Source organism: Brassica rapa, chromosome A08 (genome assembly GCF_000309985.2).
Source record: "Brassica rapa cultivar Chiifu-401-42 chromosome A08, CAAS_Brap_v3.01, whole genome shotgun sequence".
NCBI lineage: Eukaryota > Viridiplantae > Streptophyta > Magnoliopsida > Brassicales > Brassicaceae > Brassica > Brassica rapa.
Genome location: NC_024802.2, coordinates 10,193,268 through 10,214,048, shown reverse-complemented (window position 1 = coordinate 10,214,048; position 20,781 = coordinate 10,193,268). Strand labels below are relative to the sequence as shown.

The 20,781-nt window shown below is 31.0% G+C and overlaps 3 protein-coding genes and 1 long non-coding RNA gene across 5 annotated transcripts; 2 read left to right on the top strand and 2 right to left on the bottom strand.

Annotated features, from left to right (window-relative positions):
- The first annotated feature begins 102 nt into the window (after window positions 1-102).
- Window positions 103-2,357, top strand: LOC103849885. The gene has a single exon (XM_009126597.3). The coding sequence runs from the start codon at window positions 813-815 to the stop codon at window positions 1,509-1,511; it is 699 nt and encodes a 232-aa protein (XP_009124845.1). The 5' UTR covers window positions 103-812; the 3' UTR covers window positions 1,512-2,357.
- A 467-nt stretch (window positions 2,358-2,824) lies between these two features.
- LOC103833557 lies at window positions 2,825-14,278 on the top strand. Its single transcript, XR_004449997.1, has 6 exons — window positions 2,825-7,798; window positions 7,890-8,513; window positions 8,700-8,818; window positions 8,912-8,997; window positions 9,089-12,176; window positions 12,387-14,278. It is a non-coding gene; the product is annotated as an uncharacterized LOC103833557 (long non-coding RNA).
- A 1,376-nt stretch (window positions 14,279-15,654) lies between these two features.
- On the bottom strand, window positions 15,655-18,517 carry LOC103833556 (transcription factor bHLH147). 2 transcript variants are annotated; one of them, XM_009109642.3, is made up of 2 exons: window positions 16,567-18,517; window positions 15,655-16,488 (listed from the first exon to the last, which is right to left on the bottom strand). In XM_009109642.3, the coding sequence occupies exon 2, from the start codon at window positions 16,463-16,465 to the stop codon at window positions 15,845-15,847; it is 621 nt and encodes a 206-aa protein (XP_009107890.1). In that variant the 5' UTR covers window positions 16,466-16,488; window positions 16,567-18,517; the 3' UTR covers window positions 15,655-15,844. The 2 variants fall into 2 exon arrangements, with proteins under 2 accessions (XP_009107890.1, XP_018508998.1); XM_018653482.2 differs by having other exon boundaries at window positions 16,623-18,517.
- Window positions 18,518-19,322: 805 nt separating this feature from the next.
- LOC103833555 (outer envelope pore protein 16-2, chloroplastic) lies at window positions 19,323-20,781 on the bottom strand. Its single transcript, XM_009109641.3, has 7 exons — window positions 20,564-20,781; window positions 20,417-20,468; window positions 20,278-20,352; window positions 20,141-20,175; window positions 19,912-19,945; window positions 19,739-19,809; window positions 19,323-19,636 (listed from the first exon to the last, which is right to left on the bottom strand). Exons 1-7 carry the CDS (start codon window positions 20,684-20,686, stop codon window positions 19,490-19,492), a joined length of 537 nt encoding a protein of 178 aa, XP_009107889.1. The 5' UTR covers window positions 20,687-20,781; the 3' UTR covers window positions 19,323-19,489.

The window sequence follows — 20,781 nt, the reverse complement described above, 5'->3', positions numbered from 1 at the left end:
AAATCCACATATCTGTAACTTTGCAAATCAAAGCCAATATTAAAATTAATTATCCGTTAACGAAAGAGCAAACACAAATACTATTAGTTTAAAAACAGATATCTGATCCATCTGTTATATAAATATATGTATATAAAGTTATATATATATATATATAATTTTATATCTCTATATGAGTTTTATAATATTTTTATCCACTAAATTAAATAATTAATTATTTAGTTATTAAATTTTCTAAAAGTACGTAGTTTCTTCAATTTGTAATGAAATATTATTATTTTATATCAAATTTGTTTTTTAATTTTTATTTTTTTATGGATCAAATCTGATATCTAGTAAAAATACAGTTTTTCTGAATATCCAAAACACCAGATATATGAAAAATTACGGATAAAATCGAATAAAAAAATCGATTGTTCGTACGGAGTGGAATGAATTACAGATAATCACTCCGTGTCCACCCTTAATTTGGGGCCTATGGCAACTATGCCTTTTCAGATACGCAGTAAGCACAGCTCTGCCCACGACATCTAGTGGTTTGTCACTACTTCCTAACAATCTCCCAAATTTGATATTTAAATCATATATCTTAATATAGTTTGGCCTGCAAACTTAGCATCTTTCATGTCAAACACCTTCTATATGTTATACTATCAATAGTGGAATCAATAGTGATAAGTTAAGCTACAACAGGGTAAATAATAAAAACCAACTTGATATAATTCAGCCAAAACTAGAAACCACAAGTCCTCCAGTTTGTTCTATTTATAGTTCATAAACTCTTTTCTTCCACTTAAACAACCAAACCACCTATGGCTTCCAAAAAACCTGTTAACCGCCCATCAGTTAGGCACCCGAGTCACAACCATCCATTGCGCGTCTTTAAGGCCCAAAATGAAGATGAGATTATCTGTTCAGGATGCGAGCTCGACCTAACCGGACAAGCTTTCAAGTGTACGAAGGACTGTGATTACTTCTTGCACAAGTCATGTTTTGACCTACCTTGTGAAATCAATCACAAGTCTCATCCTGACCATCCCATAACCCTGTTTTATTCTCCACCTTATGATCATCAGTCTTACGAGTGTGACGCTTGCGGTGAGTACGGATCAGGATTCACTTACAATTGTTCTGTGTGTAAATACGACGTTCATGTCGGATGTGCTTTCATCCCTGAGACAGTGGACCGTGAAGACCACAAACACCCACTCACTCTACTTTACAAGATTCCTTGCGAAGATGGCAAGATATACGTATGTGATGTTTGTGAAGAAGAGGTATCGGAGAATCTTTGGACTTATTACTGCAAAGAATGTGATTACGGTACGCATGTGCATTCTTGCGCCCTTGATGAAGATTATGAGGAGGAAGAGGAGGAGAATCGAGAATCCAGCTCCGCGGCTTCAAGGATGAAGTCGTTGATGAAGGCTCAAGACGAGATGGCGGCGATGAAGCTCGAGTCACGTATGAAGAAAGCCGCTAATAATGCTATTATTTATTCCATAAGATGATGATGAAGCTTGTCATTGTTCTTTCTTTTATGAATGTTGTTTTTCTGTGTCTCATTGAAAGTTCTTTTCTTAAAATAAATAATAAAGTGATTGAAGAATAATTCTTGAATACAATAGAGTTATACAAACACAACATGTATATAAAGATACTAGTAAGATCCTAGCTATCTTTTGTACCGAGTCCATTAAACACCAGTAGAAATAGACATTTAAGAATCTTTTTTTTTTAAAACACGAGTAAACTATATTAACAGGTTAGTCTTCAAATCTAATATATCAAGTTGTTATAAAATATAAGTTCAGACTCGAAATATAAATGTCAGTCTAGTATATATTCACCAGCTCGGTCTAAAAATCATCTAATTCTAGAACAACAAAAAAAATTACTTATTTCACCAATTCGAGTAATATTTGAATCCGAACGGGTAATATCTGAACCCGAATAGATATCTGAAGATAACCAAACATAAGTATACTTAACCCTATATTTCTAGTGTACTTCTTTCATTGTATTCAAAATATTTATATTAATAATGCTTATTGCTCAAAATAATATACATATAATTATGGACAAAATCATCTAATACTCACTTAAATACATATCAAGCTTTTGTTTCTTGCATTAATATTGCATCTAAAATTTCAAAACAACAACTAAATTAGTATATTTATATTTTTAAAGTTTTATCTCCAACCCTATTAATATGTTAATCTTTTAAAAATTAGAAAACCAGTTAAGTTAAAATATATTTTAAATAATTTAAACAATGAATTATTTATTTATTTTTCTTCAAAATTTAAATATCCGAACCTGAACCAAAATATCCGAACCCGAACATAAAATACCCGAACCCGACTCGAAGTGTAGAAATACCCAAACGGGTTCTATACCATTATACTGAAATACCCGATACGAACACGAACGTGTAACCGAACGCCCACTCCTATAATATATGATCATTTGTATCTTGCTTGAACAAAAAAAAGTTAAACCATTGATCACAAAATTTTTAATGTGGGACTATTTTTACTAATTTATAGTCGTTTTAAAAAATTCAAAATATAACATATAAGAAAAAATCTAAATTTTTTTTATTATATGTTTAATGTGATTGTTTAATTTCTTTTAATAGTATAAAATTAAACAAAAAGAGGAGGTTAGAATTTTTTTTATCAAATATATATTATTCATAATCATTAATTGTCATATATATGTTAAGCATATTAGGTAATTTCATAGCTTTTATTTAAGTAAAAAAATATTTTTTTGTATACTTCTAATTAATTTGATAGCTATTTTAATAAAAAAATATAGTATATGGTTATATGGACCAACTTATTTTTCTAACAATTCTAAGAATCATTCTCGTGATGACACGTGACTACGAAAACATGTTGTAATGCTCCAAGATTAATATATAGGGGATTTGCACCTTAGAAAAAAATGGACCAATCACATTTTTAAACAATTTTAAAAAATAATATTATAAATATCAACAAACTTTAATTATTTGAACTATGTGGTCCTAATGTGCTCTAGTGTCAGACTCCGATTTGGATGCGCTTCGATGAAATAGCCTTTCATTGTGCTGGAGGGAAAACGGCTTATTCATGCCCGCACTATGAATCCAGGGAAAATACATACTCAAACAATATTACCGTGCCAAAATTTTCCTAAACTAAATAAGAACTTGAATTGCATACCTAAACTCATAATAAATAGCTAAAACATGCCTCGTAACTCACACATGTTAGTTCATTTTAAAATGTATTGATTTGTTTTTTAAAACTATTATCTTTTAGTCTTTGTCATTTTATTAGTTTGTAAAGTGCCTCAAATAATTAAAATCATCTAATTGACCTTATTTATAATTTCAAAATTGGAAATAAATTTTAATATATGGTGATATATAAAATAAAAATATTTTTTTTATCAAATAAAATAGATTTAATAATAGAAATATATTATTATTATTTCATATTGAAATATTTGATACAAAAAAAATTTAAATAAATAGAAAACAACATAAAAACATTATCATAATCAATTATTCAGTAATTATACAAGAATTAATCGGAAAATAGTTTTGTAAACTTTTTGTGTATTATTAATATTACATACTAGTTTGTAGCAAAATAAAATAATGTAATATGGTCTAGTGGTTTTGTGCGATATTGTTTTTTTTAGATGTTGCGTTCGAAACTATTCTTGGTTAACTAACCATTCTTATCTTTTTTTATTAAGTAAGGGTAATATTATTAAAGATCTCTACTGTAAAATCAAATTTCTAAAGAGTATTTTTAGTTATGTTGATTAAAATTTGAATGACTATATTTGTAAAGAAAATTTTATATAAATATAAATTGAGTCGTATTTCTTGTAAATATTACATATGAGTAAGATTATTTATAATTAATTCTCATGTATTAATAAGGTAGATAACATACTTTGATAACTAAATTAATTAATATTTTGTATATGATAACTATCTAAATTTCTTATAAATAATTAAATTTATTATTTAAATTTAATTAAAATCTGGTCAAAAAAACAAAAGTGTACTTTTCAAATTAAAATTATAAATACGATAAATTTGATTATTGAAGTTATTTAAGACATATTAACAAAAAATAAAATTATAGGGACTAAACTACAAAAAAAAATTAAAAAATAGTCCAAATTATCATATCACCGGCTATAGGCATGCTTTAACTATGTATTATGAGTTTAGGTATGCAATTCAAATTCTTATTTAGTTTAGGAATGTTTTGGCATGTTAATATTGTTTGGGTATGTATTTTCCATGGCTTTATAGTGTGGACATGAATAAGTCGTTTTCCCTCGTGTTGGACGCTCCATGTGACATGACGGTCGACTCCAAACCTAAAAAAAATAATAGTCGCAATTTGTTTTTCCATCTATTTTTATTATAATAAAAGGCCGAAGAAAAAGCCCGTACACACACACACAACACAAACCCCAGGGCCCAACACAACATAACAGCCCAACCCAAAAAACAAAACCGACACATGCATCCAAAGAACAGCAAAGGTAGGCCACGTGTTGAAGCCTCAAACAACAAGGAGCAAACACGCGTTACACAGGCCCCACATCACCACCGTCGAGAGAGCAACGCCGAAGAACTGAACGGCGTTTCACTGGTCCACACCGGGAACATGGAGCTACGACTCAAATCTTCATCTCCTTGGCTTCTGTCAACGGAGAGCGTCTATCGAAACAACTCTAGATCTCATCCGTAACATGAAACCACCACACCCATCGACTACAGATCAATCATCTACACCTCGAACACCTTCTTTGCCTGATCTCAAACCACCGGAGAACTTCAATCGACCTAGATCGAGATCTCCTCCAAGACGAACAAACCATCAACCACAATCATCAAAATCACCACAGAGCCGCTGTCGACCGAGTGATAAAATCGACGCGGAGACTTAAGCCGACCGTTCACCTTTGATGAACAGGTACAACGTCGGAGTTAAAAAGCGACAGACCACCGATAGAAAAGTACGACGCCGGAAGCAAGAACACGAAACGTATTGACAAAAAAACAACAGCAAACAGCAAATCCCGACCGACGACGTGTCTGTGTAAGCCCACCGTCGTCGGCCAGAAAAACGATCGGAATCTCTTGCCTTTTAGTGAGAAGATGGAGGATTTCTAGAGATGTATAATTATTGTAAATAATAGTCACAAGTTAGATATATGTAAAACAAATTATGTAAAGTATAAAAATTAAAAAAGTATTTGGCTACTGATCGGGTTCAAGACATCAAAACCTTCTTATCCCGGCTGGGCAAAAAGATCTTTGACGGTATATCAAGTGTAAGAAGTATCTGAGGAAACTATCAAATCTTGATTAACTCCGGCTACAGGGGTAGGAAGTGCATCTGGACCAGCAGGGGGAGCAACCGGTGCTGCAGTGGGAGAAACCAGAGGTGCAGCAAGAGGATGCGGTGGTGGAGCTCTCTGGGACGACTAAGAGCTAAAGACTACTCCCAGAGCCAAAGATGGACCCAATGATTTAGAAGTGCCAACATGTCATGTGCCGAACGTCTCACTATAATGTAGACGGTTTAGTCATCTATTTCTAGGAGTCCTCTACAAAAGAAAAGACAATTCAAATTAAAAGAAATTTAAAAACAAACAATTTCTAATTCTGCAACTTAATATTTTACAATGAATATTCTCTTATGTGGTAATTCGTCGTAATGTTATATGTGTTTTATAACGAAATATTTTCCTCATAAAGTTACTTGTACTTTACAACAATTTCCTTTTTTTGTTGTAGTGTCATCAACACCTCGGCAATTTACGATTCGTTGTAAAATTTCATTGTTATGCGCATGTTCTCTTGTAGTATCGAACTTAAAGGCTCACTTCTACTAGAATAAACCTTAGGTTTCCTTTCTATCTAAAGAGAGAATTGGTCGTAGTTTTCTGATGAAGAATTTTGGTTTGGGAAACGAAATATCACCGGAGCCTCTACCGACAGGGACGGATCCAGAAGTATATTTAGTATGGGGCATATTTTACTAGAAATATATAGTTCAAAGGATTTAAATAACATTAAAAATGTTGGCAAAATTAAAATTAAAATAATAATTGATGAAAAACAATGTATGTGGCATGTATCACGCTTAACTATACACTAGCTTTTGACCCGCGCGCCCGCGCGGATGTTTATTCTTCATAAGCATATGTTTTTCACTTGTATAAACATTCATGTTACTCATTCATAGGTTATTGAATTTTGGCATTAGTGTATCTTGTTCGGTTTGTTTAACGTCCCACTACAAGAAAACAACGCCAACTCCGACAAAAGTTCCAGAGAAAGTGAATCATCGGAAGATTTGTTTCGTCTTTATGAGAAATTTCTGAGAAAATATTAATCGTCAGAGGAATGGTACAATTAATATTTTCTCAGAAATTTCTAAAAAAGACAAAGAAAATCTTCCGATGATTCACTTTCTCATGAACTTTTGTCGGAGTTGGCGTTGTTTTCTTGTAGTGGATCCATATATAAACTATACAGTTGTATTCTTCTTTTATTGTACTTTTATTGATTTGACTTGATGAATTAATATTCTATAATGTAAAATATTAGAATATTTAAGTATAACTGTATGTGCTTTATTATATTATACTATAAATATTGTGATTAAAATTAGATGTAAAGTTATAATTTTATAGTTTTTTTTAACAAATACATTATTTAGACAGTAACATAAAAAATAATTGAAAAAGTAACAAAAAAACATTCAAACATAAGTACAAATTTTTGGTAATTTTATTTACCAAACCCAATTTAAGGTTGAATCGCGCAACCACGCATGTATCTGATAAGTAAAAGAAATTGGAATTTATAGAAATAAGTAATTCCATACTATTTTATTTCAAAAAAAATCATAATAACAGTCAGTTTTATGATGGACAGTGGTATCATATTGAAAAATCCCACATTTATAAATAATTGGAGTTATATTTACATGTGTCTTTTTATTTTATAAAAGAAGTATTTTTCAACATTTCAATTTTATAGATATATAAGAATTAAATATTACATAGTTGTTTAAATTTGGCATGTCTTCACATAAACATTCTTATTGTTTATATGTTATAATTTATTGTTTAGATTATTCAGTTCCTTGGTTGTGTATATGAACTTATTTGTACTTTGTAAAAATTTGGAATATAAATAATTAACATGTACATATATATTTGTACAGAAACTTTATTACAATCACTGAAAAAATAATTACAATCATTCAAAAACTTTAAATTAAGTGGCCATTGTACGTTGGACCATGGTAATTCATGAGAAAACAAATTTTAATTTGGGCCATAGTATCTTATTATATAAAGAGATGTTTGTCTCTCTCACGTTCGTCCACGTCACCCTCCACGTATGAAAATAGAGCATCCTCCAGCCAACACGTGTCCATGCGAAAGAAACGCTCCGTTTCATTTATTTGTGTATGCAATACATGTGGGCTTTAGTGTGTATTTGGGCTTAATGAATCCAATCCGGATAAAGAAACTCCAACTTTTATGGAAACGCGTCGTTTCTGATTTAGGGTAACACGTTCTTCATTTCCCCCATTCGAGAGCTAATCTCAACCTAAGGTTTCTCTGGTGCTGTTTCATCTTCTTCATAACAATCCTAGAAACTATCAGTTACAAATTCATCCTCTTAAATCCACCACCCACGATCTACCTTGAATGAGATCTTCACGTAAGGCTGTGGAATTACAACTATAAAAAGGTAACTTTTCCTACTATGAGAACCATCTCCTCATTCCATTTGTTTAAATTTATTTTCTGTAAAATGACTAAAGCAAAAATTTTTTTTTTAGATTTGAAGACCGGACGAGTACGGCACAGTAGGAGGAGGAAAGCGGTAGCAACAGAGGAGAGGAGGATCAAGGCAATTAGGGACCAGCCGTGTCCGGTTTGAATCCAGTTGTTTATTGTAATTTTTCCGTCCTGTTCATCATTATTTTGAACACACAGGGTGATTAGATTCATATTTATCAGAATTATGCTTTTAGTATCATAGTTTTCCTCTTTGCAATATGATTTGAATCTGTTGTTTATTATTTTATTATTTTTGGTAATCGGTTTCAGGCAACATTCATTCCAGTGTTCATGTCTTCCCACTTATAAGTGACTGGGTTCTATGTTTTACTTTGATTTCACTTGGTGTAATCAGAACTTTTGACTGTAGACTCTCTTCAATTGATGCGGTCCAGTGATGAACCCGGTTTGATGAGTTAACCGAACCGATTACACCCATTCCTGAAGAACACTTCGGGTTCCGTAATCACAGTGAACTGCTTGGCATAATCAACACCAATACCTTGACAAAGTCTTATTTTGTTTCTTGATGAGCTACTGCTCAAAATCTTGAATCTTTTTTTTTGTTTAGGTAAATGTATGAGCTCCAAGAGTTTCTGAAACAAGCGTGAGGAGAACAGCAGGTAAAGCTTGCTCGACAAAGAAACCATATTTTCTTAAATCAAGTCTTTCTAAAAAAATTTTGGATAGTTTTGCTCAAATTCATCGTCAAAGAAGATAGTAAAGCTTATAACTTGCAATCTTCTTTTTTTTGAAACAGTTTCTTTCTTGATATAATCTTCTTAATGAGATTTATATACATTTGATAGTTTGAGGAAGGAATGGTAGTTTATTGGATTGTTGAAGATGGCTGTCAATGAAGGTATTAACTTAGCTATCAGACTTGGTGTGAAGTGATCCTTATGTTGTCTTCAATCTAGGGAAGCAAGTAAGTGTATCTCTTTGTGACTGTTTACTAACCTGCATCTATAGACTCTTTGTGGATCTTAAAAGCTATTGTCATAATTTGCTGATTGTTCAGAAACTTCAAACAGCAGTTGTGAATAGTAATTTGAACCCGTATGGAATCAAGAACTTATGATGTCTGTTCCTAAGAGCTATGGTCATGTAAAACTGGAAAGCCTATTAATCTAAGCACTTTTGCTATTGACAAAAGTTGTTATATATTATATCTTATGGGTTTCTCTGTTGATTGCAGCAAGTTGATATCCAGCCTCTGATACATTCTCTGCTGATGACAAAATGTGAGAAGCTCAACATGATATCCAGCCTCTGCTGATGACATAAATTATGATACATTCTCTGCTGATGACATAATGGGAGAAACTCAACTTGATATCCAGCCTCTGATAACATCTGCAATGGCGTTTGAGGATCCATAGATGTTTGGGGATATGCAGATTGGGAAATGGCTAAAGTTGCATGATAATCTGCCAATAGATGACAGCATCATTAACATTGTTGATGGGAAAGTGAAGCATGCATGAGGTTTAGATCAAGCTTCAAGATGTAGAGTCTGTAGAATTCGAGATGGAAATGGAATGGCTACCACTCGACCAATAATACTAATACCAGTAGGTTCCACTTTATAAACTTACACTTTTTGCAATACATACATTCCTTTTTTTTTTGTTGAAACATTTTTAGATCTCTCATTTCCTTACACAAAAATGTATGTTTGTAATATTTTGTTTCTTGGTGGCTATATCTTACAAAGTTACTGATAAGAACTTGCGAATATATTGATCAACAACACAAAAGAACTAAGAACCTAGGGATTGTGCAAGAGTCCCTAACTCTCCCAGATACATCCACCACAAGATGCATAATGATTCAGTTACAATCGATCAACTATATATAGTGATCTGACTCTCTAATACTTACAACTCTAACTGAATCTTTACTTTCTTCTACAGATGCCATGTCACTCTTTATCTTCTTATTCTTATGCAAGTGCCATGTCAGCATCTCCTCACGTATCAGTTACACACTTTTGTATACGGTTGACTTACACTCTAGAAATATATTTATCTAAATACTCATAATTAATATATGGTTTCATTGTATTTACCAAACTTAAAATAATGTTCTGTAACAGTGAATTTTATATTTACTTATTGGATTGTTTTAGTGATTCCAAACAAATAAAAATAAAATAAACTATCAATAATTTCAAAAGTATGTACAAAAAATAAACAAATCAATGTTTTGAGGATTCAACCTAACTGAAATAATAAAAATTATATTCTATTTGTTATATATATAAAATTATACTCTCTTTGCTATATAAATTATACTGATATATGTTGTTGTATGTATTATTTATAGTTATTGTGTGTTGTCTTTGAGAAAGCACAAACGATTATCAGACATAACGTGTTGAAGAAGTCATAGGCTTTATCGGTTACATTTTTACTCATGGGTCTTCATGTCAAGACGTTGCAAAGAGCCTAAGCGTCGTATTAGAGTGTGATCATAATCAAGTTTTGTTTCCCTAAGAACCTTCTTGGGTGTCATCAAACAAATCCTTATTTGATAAACTGATAATCACCTTTTTGTATATATGATTAACTGATATGAACTTTTAATTCTCATGCCTATCATTAGTTAGGTATCTTCACTATTATTAAAATAGTTAAAATATGGAAAAACTTATTCGGTTATATTTACTACATAATACTAAACTAAACTAACTTTTGTAAGAAAATGTAAATGTTGATAAATTTCACGAAAATTCACATATACCAAAAACAAAATTATGGTGATGATTATTTAGTTAGTTTTTAGTTTTTGGCTTTTGGATTTTAGTTTTTTGAATTTAGTTTTTAATTTTTGGTTTTTAATTTTACAGTAACTTTTGGTTTTTTTTTTTAAACCTGAATGGTTGTTTTAGACTTTGATTTTAGAGTTTGAAACAATTACTATTATCACTAAAATAAATAATTATATATTAAAATTTATTTTAAAATAAACAACAAAAGGAAACTTTTATAAAATAAAAACGAATAGCTACATGTATACCTACATAGATAACTAAATTAAACTTACAAAACAAACAAAATAAAAATTTAATTATATTTTATAAAATACGGTAAGAATGAATAAACTTTATTAAATTCCAGATTTAAAAAATAAATATTAATATCTGGAATTTTAAATTTTATTTAATTTTAGACAATGAATAATTAGATTTTATATTAACAGACTAAACTATTTTTTTAAATGGTATAAATGCATAAAATTTATATAGTTATAACATACAAAGTAATAGCTAGATTCTAAATTTTATTTATAGTCTATCCAATTATTTATTTTAAATATTAGTTACAAGTAAATTATTTTAATAAATGTGAAATTACTGAACCAATAAATAAAAAATTAACTATTTATATATTATCAGCAAAAATATGCAGATTTGTTTATTTTGAATTTTAAAATAAATAAACACGTTAATATATTAATACATATATATATATATATATACACAAATATTTTAAGAAGAATAAAAAAATGCAAAACCCACGTATAATGTTGAAAAAACTATATAAAATAATCAATATTTTGAGTATTAAACCTAACCACAACAATAAAAACTCAAATCTACTTCTTATATATAAGAAAAGTTGAGCAAATATTTAAGAAAACGTATACCATTTCAATAATGAAAATCATATCATGCTAATACAAACTTATAATCTCTAACAAAACTAATAAAAAAATAAAAAAATAAAAAGGTTTAGTTAGACATATGTGAAGATGATGTGTGCTCATTATAAAAAAATATAACAAGAAAAAGAGATAATAATAAAATTGTGTAATGTGAGAAAATGTATTTGAAAACAAATAAAAAAACATAAAACAAGTTAGAAAATAAACAAATATCCAACATTAAGTAAAATGAATGTAATATTTCTCATCACTTAAAATTTTCTAAATATAAAACTCATTATTATACACATCAATTGCAAATGCAAATCTAAAACACAAACCACAAAATAATACATAAAATAAAAATCCAGATAACAAATAAAGTATATCCCGCCCGTAGGGCGGGCCGACCCTAGTTATTATAATAGTTACGTCATCAGCCCATTAGGTTCTGTTTGTTTTTGTTCCGGGAAACAAACAAACCTTTTGTGAACAGAAAAAAAAAAGGTTTTCGTTTCATTCTAAACAGAGGTTATCTCTGTCATCCTCAACCTCGTCTCTGTTTCTCATCGCAACTCCAGACATAGAGACCAAACAATGGAAGATCGACGGCCAAAGCGAATCAATTAAGCAACATAGTGACTCAATAACACTTATATACAAGGTTTGTATTTGTTTTTATATTATAATCGATTTTTTTTGTGTGATGATTTTAGGGTTTTGTTTTGTTATATACTATATTGATAGATTGGATATAAATCATGTAGATCAGCGGTAGTATGTATGATATATACCTGAAATCGAAGAAGATAAAACTAATCTCTATATTTGGGGAGTGGAGGATGTAGATCCGAGTGTAGGTGAAGGATTGTCGTTTAAGGAGATAGTGAGAGCGATTCAGAAGTTAGGAGAAGTGTATGAGATGATCGAAGGTGCAAAGAAGAGGATGATGATTGAGTTGAAGAAACAGAGGATGGAAACTGCAAAGGAGCTTGAGTTGCAACAAATGAAAATGTCAGTGGATATGCAGATGGAGCTTGAAAAAATCCAATCTTGGCAAACATAGAGCTGCTGCTTCAGGTAAAGAGGTCCAACTTTATTGGTCTAAGCAATTCTTATAATCTCCTTTTTTCCATTTTGTTTCTAAACCAGAGAAAGAGGAAGTTGGTCATTTTGTTAAGTAATGATTTTTCATCAAACAGGCTAGTTTTAAGTTTTGAGTTATTGATTGTTTATAATTTCAGGTAGCAGAGTGGAACTTTCCTTCGGTTAAGGATGCTGCAGACGTGGTGATTGCTACTATGATGTCTGGAATACAGGTTAGACTTCTATACTTGTTATATCTGAACGATAGGATTTAAAGCTATTATTAGATCGAGTTTCAACTGATTGATCTGTCAAAATTGAAGGTTTTTAGGATTAGTTTCTTCTAATCTACATTCTTTGTTTTGATTTTTCAGAGACCAGCTAATGTATGGAATACCAAGACCCTTGAAGCGGATAGACAGAGCCCGGCTTCACTTTTAAAAACAGGGATACATCATCTGCAAGCCTTTGATCGGTAAAGATGTTATAAAAAGTCTCATTTGGTTTGTTTAGCAGACTGATTTTAATTAAGGTTGTTTTAGCTCAGGAACAGATGGAATGAGAAACAAATTGAATTGATTGTAGAAGGTCTTAATAAATGAGAAGCTAATAGACGATATAGGGAGATAAGTCGGATTGTCTTGATTGTCTCAGCTCTATTTAAGTGGTAGATTTTTAAATATACTTGTTCAGAGCATATATGATATTCACGGTTTCAGCTCGATCTGTTTATATGGTAGATTTATAAATCTTATTGTTCAGAGCATATATAATATTTGAAATGTTTATTACTTCACAGGCATGAAGTATTAGTAGACCAACTAATCTGTTATGGAGAAAGAGAAGTACAGTCATCATAAGTGATATAAAGAGAAACTCTGACTGATCAAGACAAAGACAGAGAGATGAGAATAACTTGTGACATCAGAGAGCATAAGGAAGGAAGACCAATGAGTTAGTCAACAACCTTGACAACAAATAAACTTTGAATACGGTTAGTAATTACTTATCTATCATAACTAATTGATAACTTGAAAGCAATGTAAAAATATTTAGAATAACTTAGATTATGAAAAAAATTTGGCTTAAGTATAGATGTTGGGTTAATACTTGTTTTAGGGATGCAAACCAGCTACTCTTTCTTCACGATCTTGTATAACATTGCATTTGTCATCATTTTGATAGCTGATATCATGTCATTCTAAATGTGACGCATGTTTGAGTTGGACGTTCTGAGGACAAAATTGCAGCAATCCAGGCAACACCTGCCTATAGGAAAATGAGATGAGTAAAAGCCGTGACCATAGACATTATTAGGATTTTGGTTTTCTTTGATGTGTTTGACGTAAAATAGAAGAGATATATATAATGCCGATAGGAAAATTAGGTTAAATTGGAAAAATTAATAAATGATTTGGTTAGTTGTGACATACTCGCAAAATCTAACCAAATATCTGTTTTAAAATTATTAAATATCTATTCCTTTTTTTATCTAATCTTATTGAAAACAGAATATACCTTATTAAATAAGTAAAACTTGTTTTGCAAGTCGGAAATACAGAATATATGATTTCTTAGTTAATTGATATCATTAACTGATTTGTGTGACTACGATGAATTAGGAAAAGAAATCATAATGTTGTTTTGATATTTTTAAAAGGAGACGGCGTAGAATTAGGAAATGGAATCATAATGTTGTTTTGACTTTTATCAAAAGAATATTTAGTTATGATATTCAAGAGCAGTTAATTGTTATTGCGTAAAATTAGGAATGATTTTTTGATTGATGTCGAGTTTTAGGAAGGAAATAAATGTGCCTGGTTCGATTTTGTACCCACATTAAATATATTAAATAATAATATCCAAATCGGCTAAACCATAAAATCCCTAAACCATTAGGAAACAAACTTTTATTTCTAACCAAACAACCGAAATATGGGCTTTGAAACAGACTGGATTTGAACACAATTAAAAAACTTATATTATGGAATGTATTTAAGACGACATAGTTTTAATACAGATGGTTTAGAAGATAAATGAGCCACGACGTTTAGAAAATTTGGTTAAAGGCTTATGTTTGATAAATTAATAAAAGAACTCTAATTATACCTGTTTCCAAACAAATTTCAGTAAGCATACTATCAAAGTTTCCAAACAATTCCATTTTGTACTTGAGTTTTAATAAGATAGATGCGTATGCCGCTTGCTGCTCCCTGCCCTTTATACTATATAAACTTTATAAATATCAATTTAAATAATTTTCTATATTTAAATACCATTGTTTTTATAAAAAAAACAAATATTTCATTATCTTATCAAATTTTATTATATTTTAAAATCGGCTCAATTCAAAATAGATAAAATTTATTAATTTATCATGTTTATTAATTAATTAAATCTTAATTTATAGTTTATATTGTATTTGAAAGCTTCATCCCAAGTCATAAGTTTCTTTACATTTTTCAAAGATTCACTAAAAAGATGGATATAAATTTAATTGAGAGAAGGGGTTGAATAATAAGTTTATAATAATTTAAAATTAGATGTTTTGCCCATCCATACGGGCATAAAAATTTTGTAATTACTTATTAATACATTTTTACTAATTGAATATTATAATGATAAATTATTATTTATGTTTACTTTTTAAGCAATTAATATTTATATTTTCATTTGAATAATTTTACGCATAATTTTTTTAAAAATTTCTATATACACTTATTAACTATTAATAAGTAAATATTAAAAATCACTCTATATTCTATTTTGGTTATATAAAATTAAAAAAAAATTACTTCATTAAATATTTAGTTATATATGCTTTTTGTTTTTCCTAATTTTTAATTATTTATTAAAAGATATTTTTCAGATACCAAACAGTATCTATAGGAATTATTTTTTTTTCAAAATATCTGTTTGAATTTTAAATAATTCCTATTATTATTAATTTTAACTGTTTATTTAGTCAAAATAATTTAAAATATTTTTATTTTGTAGGTAATTTATATATTTTATTTGTAAAAGTATAAATGATATTAATCATTTTCTCTTTTAATGTGAGTGTTTGGATGAAAAAAAAAAATCAGTTCACAAATATAGATAGATAGGATAAACAAATCAGCATCATAAAAAGTATAATTTAAATAAAGAAGGGAAAATACCAAAAAAAAAAAAAACAGCTGGGCCAAGCTAACCGAGCATGTGTGTCTCTTCGCCATCATCACCTGTCTCCGCCGCTAGAGCCAGAGCCAACGGCGGAGATAATTGCATTCAAAGCACGAATCTGCATCTCCATGGCAACAATATAATCGGTGGTTTCTTCTAGAACCACCGGTAACGGTTGTTTCCGGCAACCAGGAATTAACCGGCTAAGCAATTTCACTTTCCTCTGCACAGCTGGCAAACCCTTCGCCTTCAGCCTCAAAACCGTAGCTCTCTTCTTCCTTAACCGGTTATTCCCGGTTATCGTCGGAGGAGGATTCGAATATCTCGGCCGGTTCTGTTTCCTGAACTTGAGCTTCACTTTAACCGCCTTAGATAAAATAGCTCGGCTCCATAGCGTTCTGCCCCTCGCCGTAACCGCCAGAGACCTGTAAGCAGCGTCACGTACGGCTATACCTCCGCCGCGAGGAGGTAACGACGGAGATTGATCCGCGGCGGCGGCGCTAATCCGGAGTTCTCTTAGAGATTGAATGATGTTGGTGGAGTAGATCTGTTGTTGCTTCTCTGATCTCCATAGCTGCACCGAGGATTGAGACGGTGCTGGTGACGGCTGTTTCTTCTTCCGCTTACGCCGTGATTGATCATAACCAATGCTCGTCGGCTGATTCATCGACTCCATGTTAATTCCTCTGCTTACAGTATCTAGAGACAGAAAATAGAAATATACGAAACAATAAAAGAGATTAGCGTATGATTAAGGGTTAAATGTAATTAGATTACATGTGGCGAGTGGAGGTGGGAGAAGGTGAGACGTCAAAAGAGATAAAGAGGAATACTTTTGGACCAAGGAAAGGTATAATGGAATCGATTTTTATATTATCTTCCTCCATGTGATCTCCACTCCCTCCATTTTATCAATCATTAATGTTGACTAATCTTAATTAACACTACTAATACTTTATGAAAAAGGTTAAAAGAAATGAATGACGACCTAAACTCTACTTGTGTTTTGTTGTTATGCGTTGTTGACGAAAGAGTTGTTATGCGTTAGGTTAGTAGGCGGCGTATTATAATGTATGTTGTTCCTTTATTCGATTCAATACACCATAGAAATATTACCAAAAGAAGACATTAATCCACGATTTTCTCAACACGAAATAATCCTGTCGCAAAAAATGGATATCTTAGAATTTATTGGAAACTGACAGAAAACAAAAATTCTCGTTATTACCCAATCTGTTTTTACTTTTTATCTGGTCTTCAATAAAGTTATTACACGTTTAGGTGTTCGATACGTACAAATTCGTTTTTTTTTTCGTACGACGGCATCTAGTGGTGTTCAGGCTCTCGCTAGATTAACCATTTTAAATCTTTATTATACTAAATGCTTTATAGGTTTTGCTTTTTTGTACAATTCACAATCCGTCAACCTTGGCTTAATCTTAAATGGGATGGTTCAAGTTTCTCGGAAGGAATGTCTCATAATTGACCGACACTTGTGTAAATCTTAAAACGCCTGTGGGACTAATGTACTTCATTTTTTCACGTTTTTGGAACTTATTTATCGCCAATTTAAGGTGTACAGTTCAGACTAATAGTTGGAAATGGCTATGAACTTCTCCTACAAAATTTTTTCTACTTCTCACAATTCATAGTAATTATGAGTCTCAGTTAGTTTCCTAATGAAGTTTCCAAAAATACAGTCCATCAATAAATACCACACATCAAATTTTGGATACTGTAGTCTTACAAACAAGTTTCAAACATATTACCAAATTTTCAGAATCTGATACTGTTTACACTACCATAAATTTTATATATAGTTTGAAAATGTACTAACAACCTGATAATCAGACAGGTACATGCACACAGGTGACAGGCCCGGCCCATAGCATAGGCAAAGTAAGCACTCGTTTAGAGTCCAAAATTTTTTGAAGTTTTTTTAGCTTAAGAAAAAAAAGCCAAAAAAAAATCAAATTTTTTATCCTAAAGAAAATGGCCCAATTTTTTTTTTAATTTGAATAGGACATTTAGTAATGAAGGGCCGTCCCTGCATGCACTAAATCCCCTATATATATTTTAGTAGACAATTCTAGCTATATACCTAAATTATACAAATTTTCCACATTCTTAAGGACATGATATTTGCCACGATGTAACAATCTCATACATATTTTTGGAAAAATGATTCTATCTTATCCGATTACACACTATAATATTTTTAGAATTATACAATTGTTTTTATAACTTTTTTTAGAAAATCATCCAAAATAAAACCTAAAATTTATATGAGCGAATACATATTTGCCACGATGTAACAATCTCATACATATTTTGGAAAAATGATTCTATCTTATCCAATTACACACTATAATATTTTTAGAATTATACAATTGTTTTTATAAATTTTTTTAGAAAATCATCCAAAATAAAACCTAAAATTTATATGAGCGAATACTATTTTAACAAACTAATATTGTATTTTACCGGTCTAGAACTTCCTGATATTTTTTTATTAAAAGAAAATAATTTGGTCACAGCACATTAAATTTCTTCTCTTGTTTTATGATTTTGCTTCTAAACTTTCAACTACCTACCTGACTAGCTCGCAATTAAAAACCTAAATTGAGAGCTACAGCATGTTTCTTGAGACAAGTTCAAGGACATTTTGAACGAAAGGTTAGTGACTTTTTGATTTAAGGGAAATTGCACCCTATATACATGAAAAAAACATAAATACACTAACTAACCAAAATTCTCCCCTCTCTCTTACTTTCTCTTCCTATCTCTCTACTCTCTCTCCTAAAATCTAATTTTTCATTTTTTTTGGTTATTTGGCAAATAAGCCCTTGATTTAAACTAAAAGACATTTTAAATTCAAACTAGTGGACGTCTAAATATATTTTGCATTGGTCTGACAAACTCATTAACCGTTGAGCACTCTATCTGTAAACGTTTTTAAAAGGTTTGTGATTTTGATTAGAAAAAAAGTAGAATCGTGATATTTCTGAGAGTTTGTTCATTTAAATTAATGTGTAGAGATGTCTCTAATCAATGAGAAATTCATTTCTTTTTTTCTTTTTCTTTTTTAATTCCAAAAAAAAAATTAACATTCAAAAACATCTCTAACCTATTGCTATTTCCACTTCTATAATAGTATTTAGAGATGAAATTGCTCTAACCCACCTCTATTTCTTTCTTTATAATAGAGATCTCTATTTGAAATAACATTTCTCTATTTTTTACTGTACATTTAGAAATTGTTATTTCAGAGAAATACATTAAAGCATATCTCACATTTATTATAGAGTTTCTGTATTTTAGAGTGAAAATAACTATGTATTTTGGAGATGGTCAAACTTTATTTTGTATCCTATTTGATATTGGTTTTTGTAGATAAACGAGCAAATACTTCCGAAGAAACGTCTGACGCAACCTCACGGGTGAAAGTTATATGACATTTTCTTGTCTGGGTCCACAGGACCCGCATTTTTATCCAGATAGGATAACGTTTATTCTCTTATATGCCAAAAAGATGTACTAATTTTCTTTAAGCAGTTCAAGCAAAAAAAATTCAAACGGAAGAAAATCTGATATCAGGCTTCAGGGAGCCTAGTCTTGACCGATCCGTAGAAAAGTTTTATAGAAAGACACATGTTTATGCTAAAACTAACACAAATAACAAGACTTCTGATGAGATCATCTAGAAAACGCTGGAAAGGAGATTAGCAGCTGTGGAAATGGCTGCTCCGGTAAGAGCAGACTGAACCACTTGCTCATGGCTTGTACTCTCCGAGGTCGTCATAGCCATCGCCCCTCCTGTTAATGCTCCAGCCACCGCGCTATTCCTCTGCAATATATATATATATTTATTTATTAAAAGACGTCACATTACCAAGACATTGATGGCAGCAAAATTATATTTTTTAAAGACAATGGTGATTAGACTCACCCAATCATGAGCTCCTCCACGAGCCTCCTTCATACCATAAGTTATACCCGAGTATAATCCAGCTGCAAGCCCTGTCTTACCATATCAAATCAATCAATATCCGGTGTCTTAAACAAATAATCTCTGTTAAAGGCAAAACGGTTAATTTAACATAAATATATGTAATAACTCACCCCACTGGAGAGATTCTTTTCCTGTGTTCTTCACCTAAAGACCAACCAATTTAGACGTTATTGCAAGACCAAACTTAGTTAACTAAGTCTAAAACACAAGCTTAGGATCATATTTTATCTCTTGCATTCGCTCAACACACAAACACATTAACACGCATACACGTGCGGACGGATATTGGACATAAATAAATATACGAAACATTAGTGTTCATTTTGTAATTAAACTCACCAATGCATCCAGTGATTTGCTGCTTTCCCCTGAAAATGCAACAACAAATTCTATCAACATAACGGTAATCATAGTTTACAAACACAGCAAATTTTAAACAAATCAAACAATATAAATATCGTGAACGAACCTCTAAAGATTAGGAAACCTATGTTTCTTGCTGCCAGCATTCTCAGAAGGTGGACCCATGTTGCTTGCCTCAAATCCTGCCCCTAGATTCATAATCAAAATATAAAGTTTCTATTAACTTGTATATTTTTAATGTGGAGATTTTACCATCAACCACCGTGAAGTAAGCTTCCCTAGACACAGCTTGTAAAGCTCCGACCTTCATAATTAAACCCAGTTTAAGCTTTGTTAATACAAATATGCCATCTTATATCTATATATATTTACACATAGATGAAATATTATAAAACTTACACCGGCGGCTTTGACGAAAGAGTCAGCGATGCGGTTGAGAAGAGGATGGCCAAGATCAAACAAACTTGCCTTCTCAAAGCTCCTTATCTCATCCATTACCTTTCTTCCTCCACTCTTGTCCATTTTTGTTTCTTCTCTCTATCACTTATCTTTCTTTGCTTATTTGTTAATACTTCTCTCTTCACAACAAGCAAAGAGAAGTTTGTGGAACAGAACAG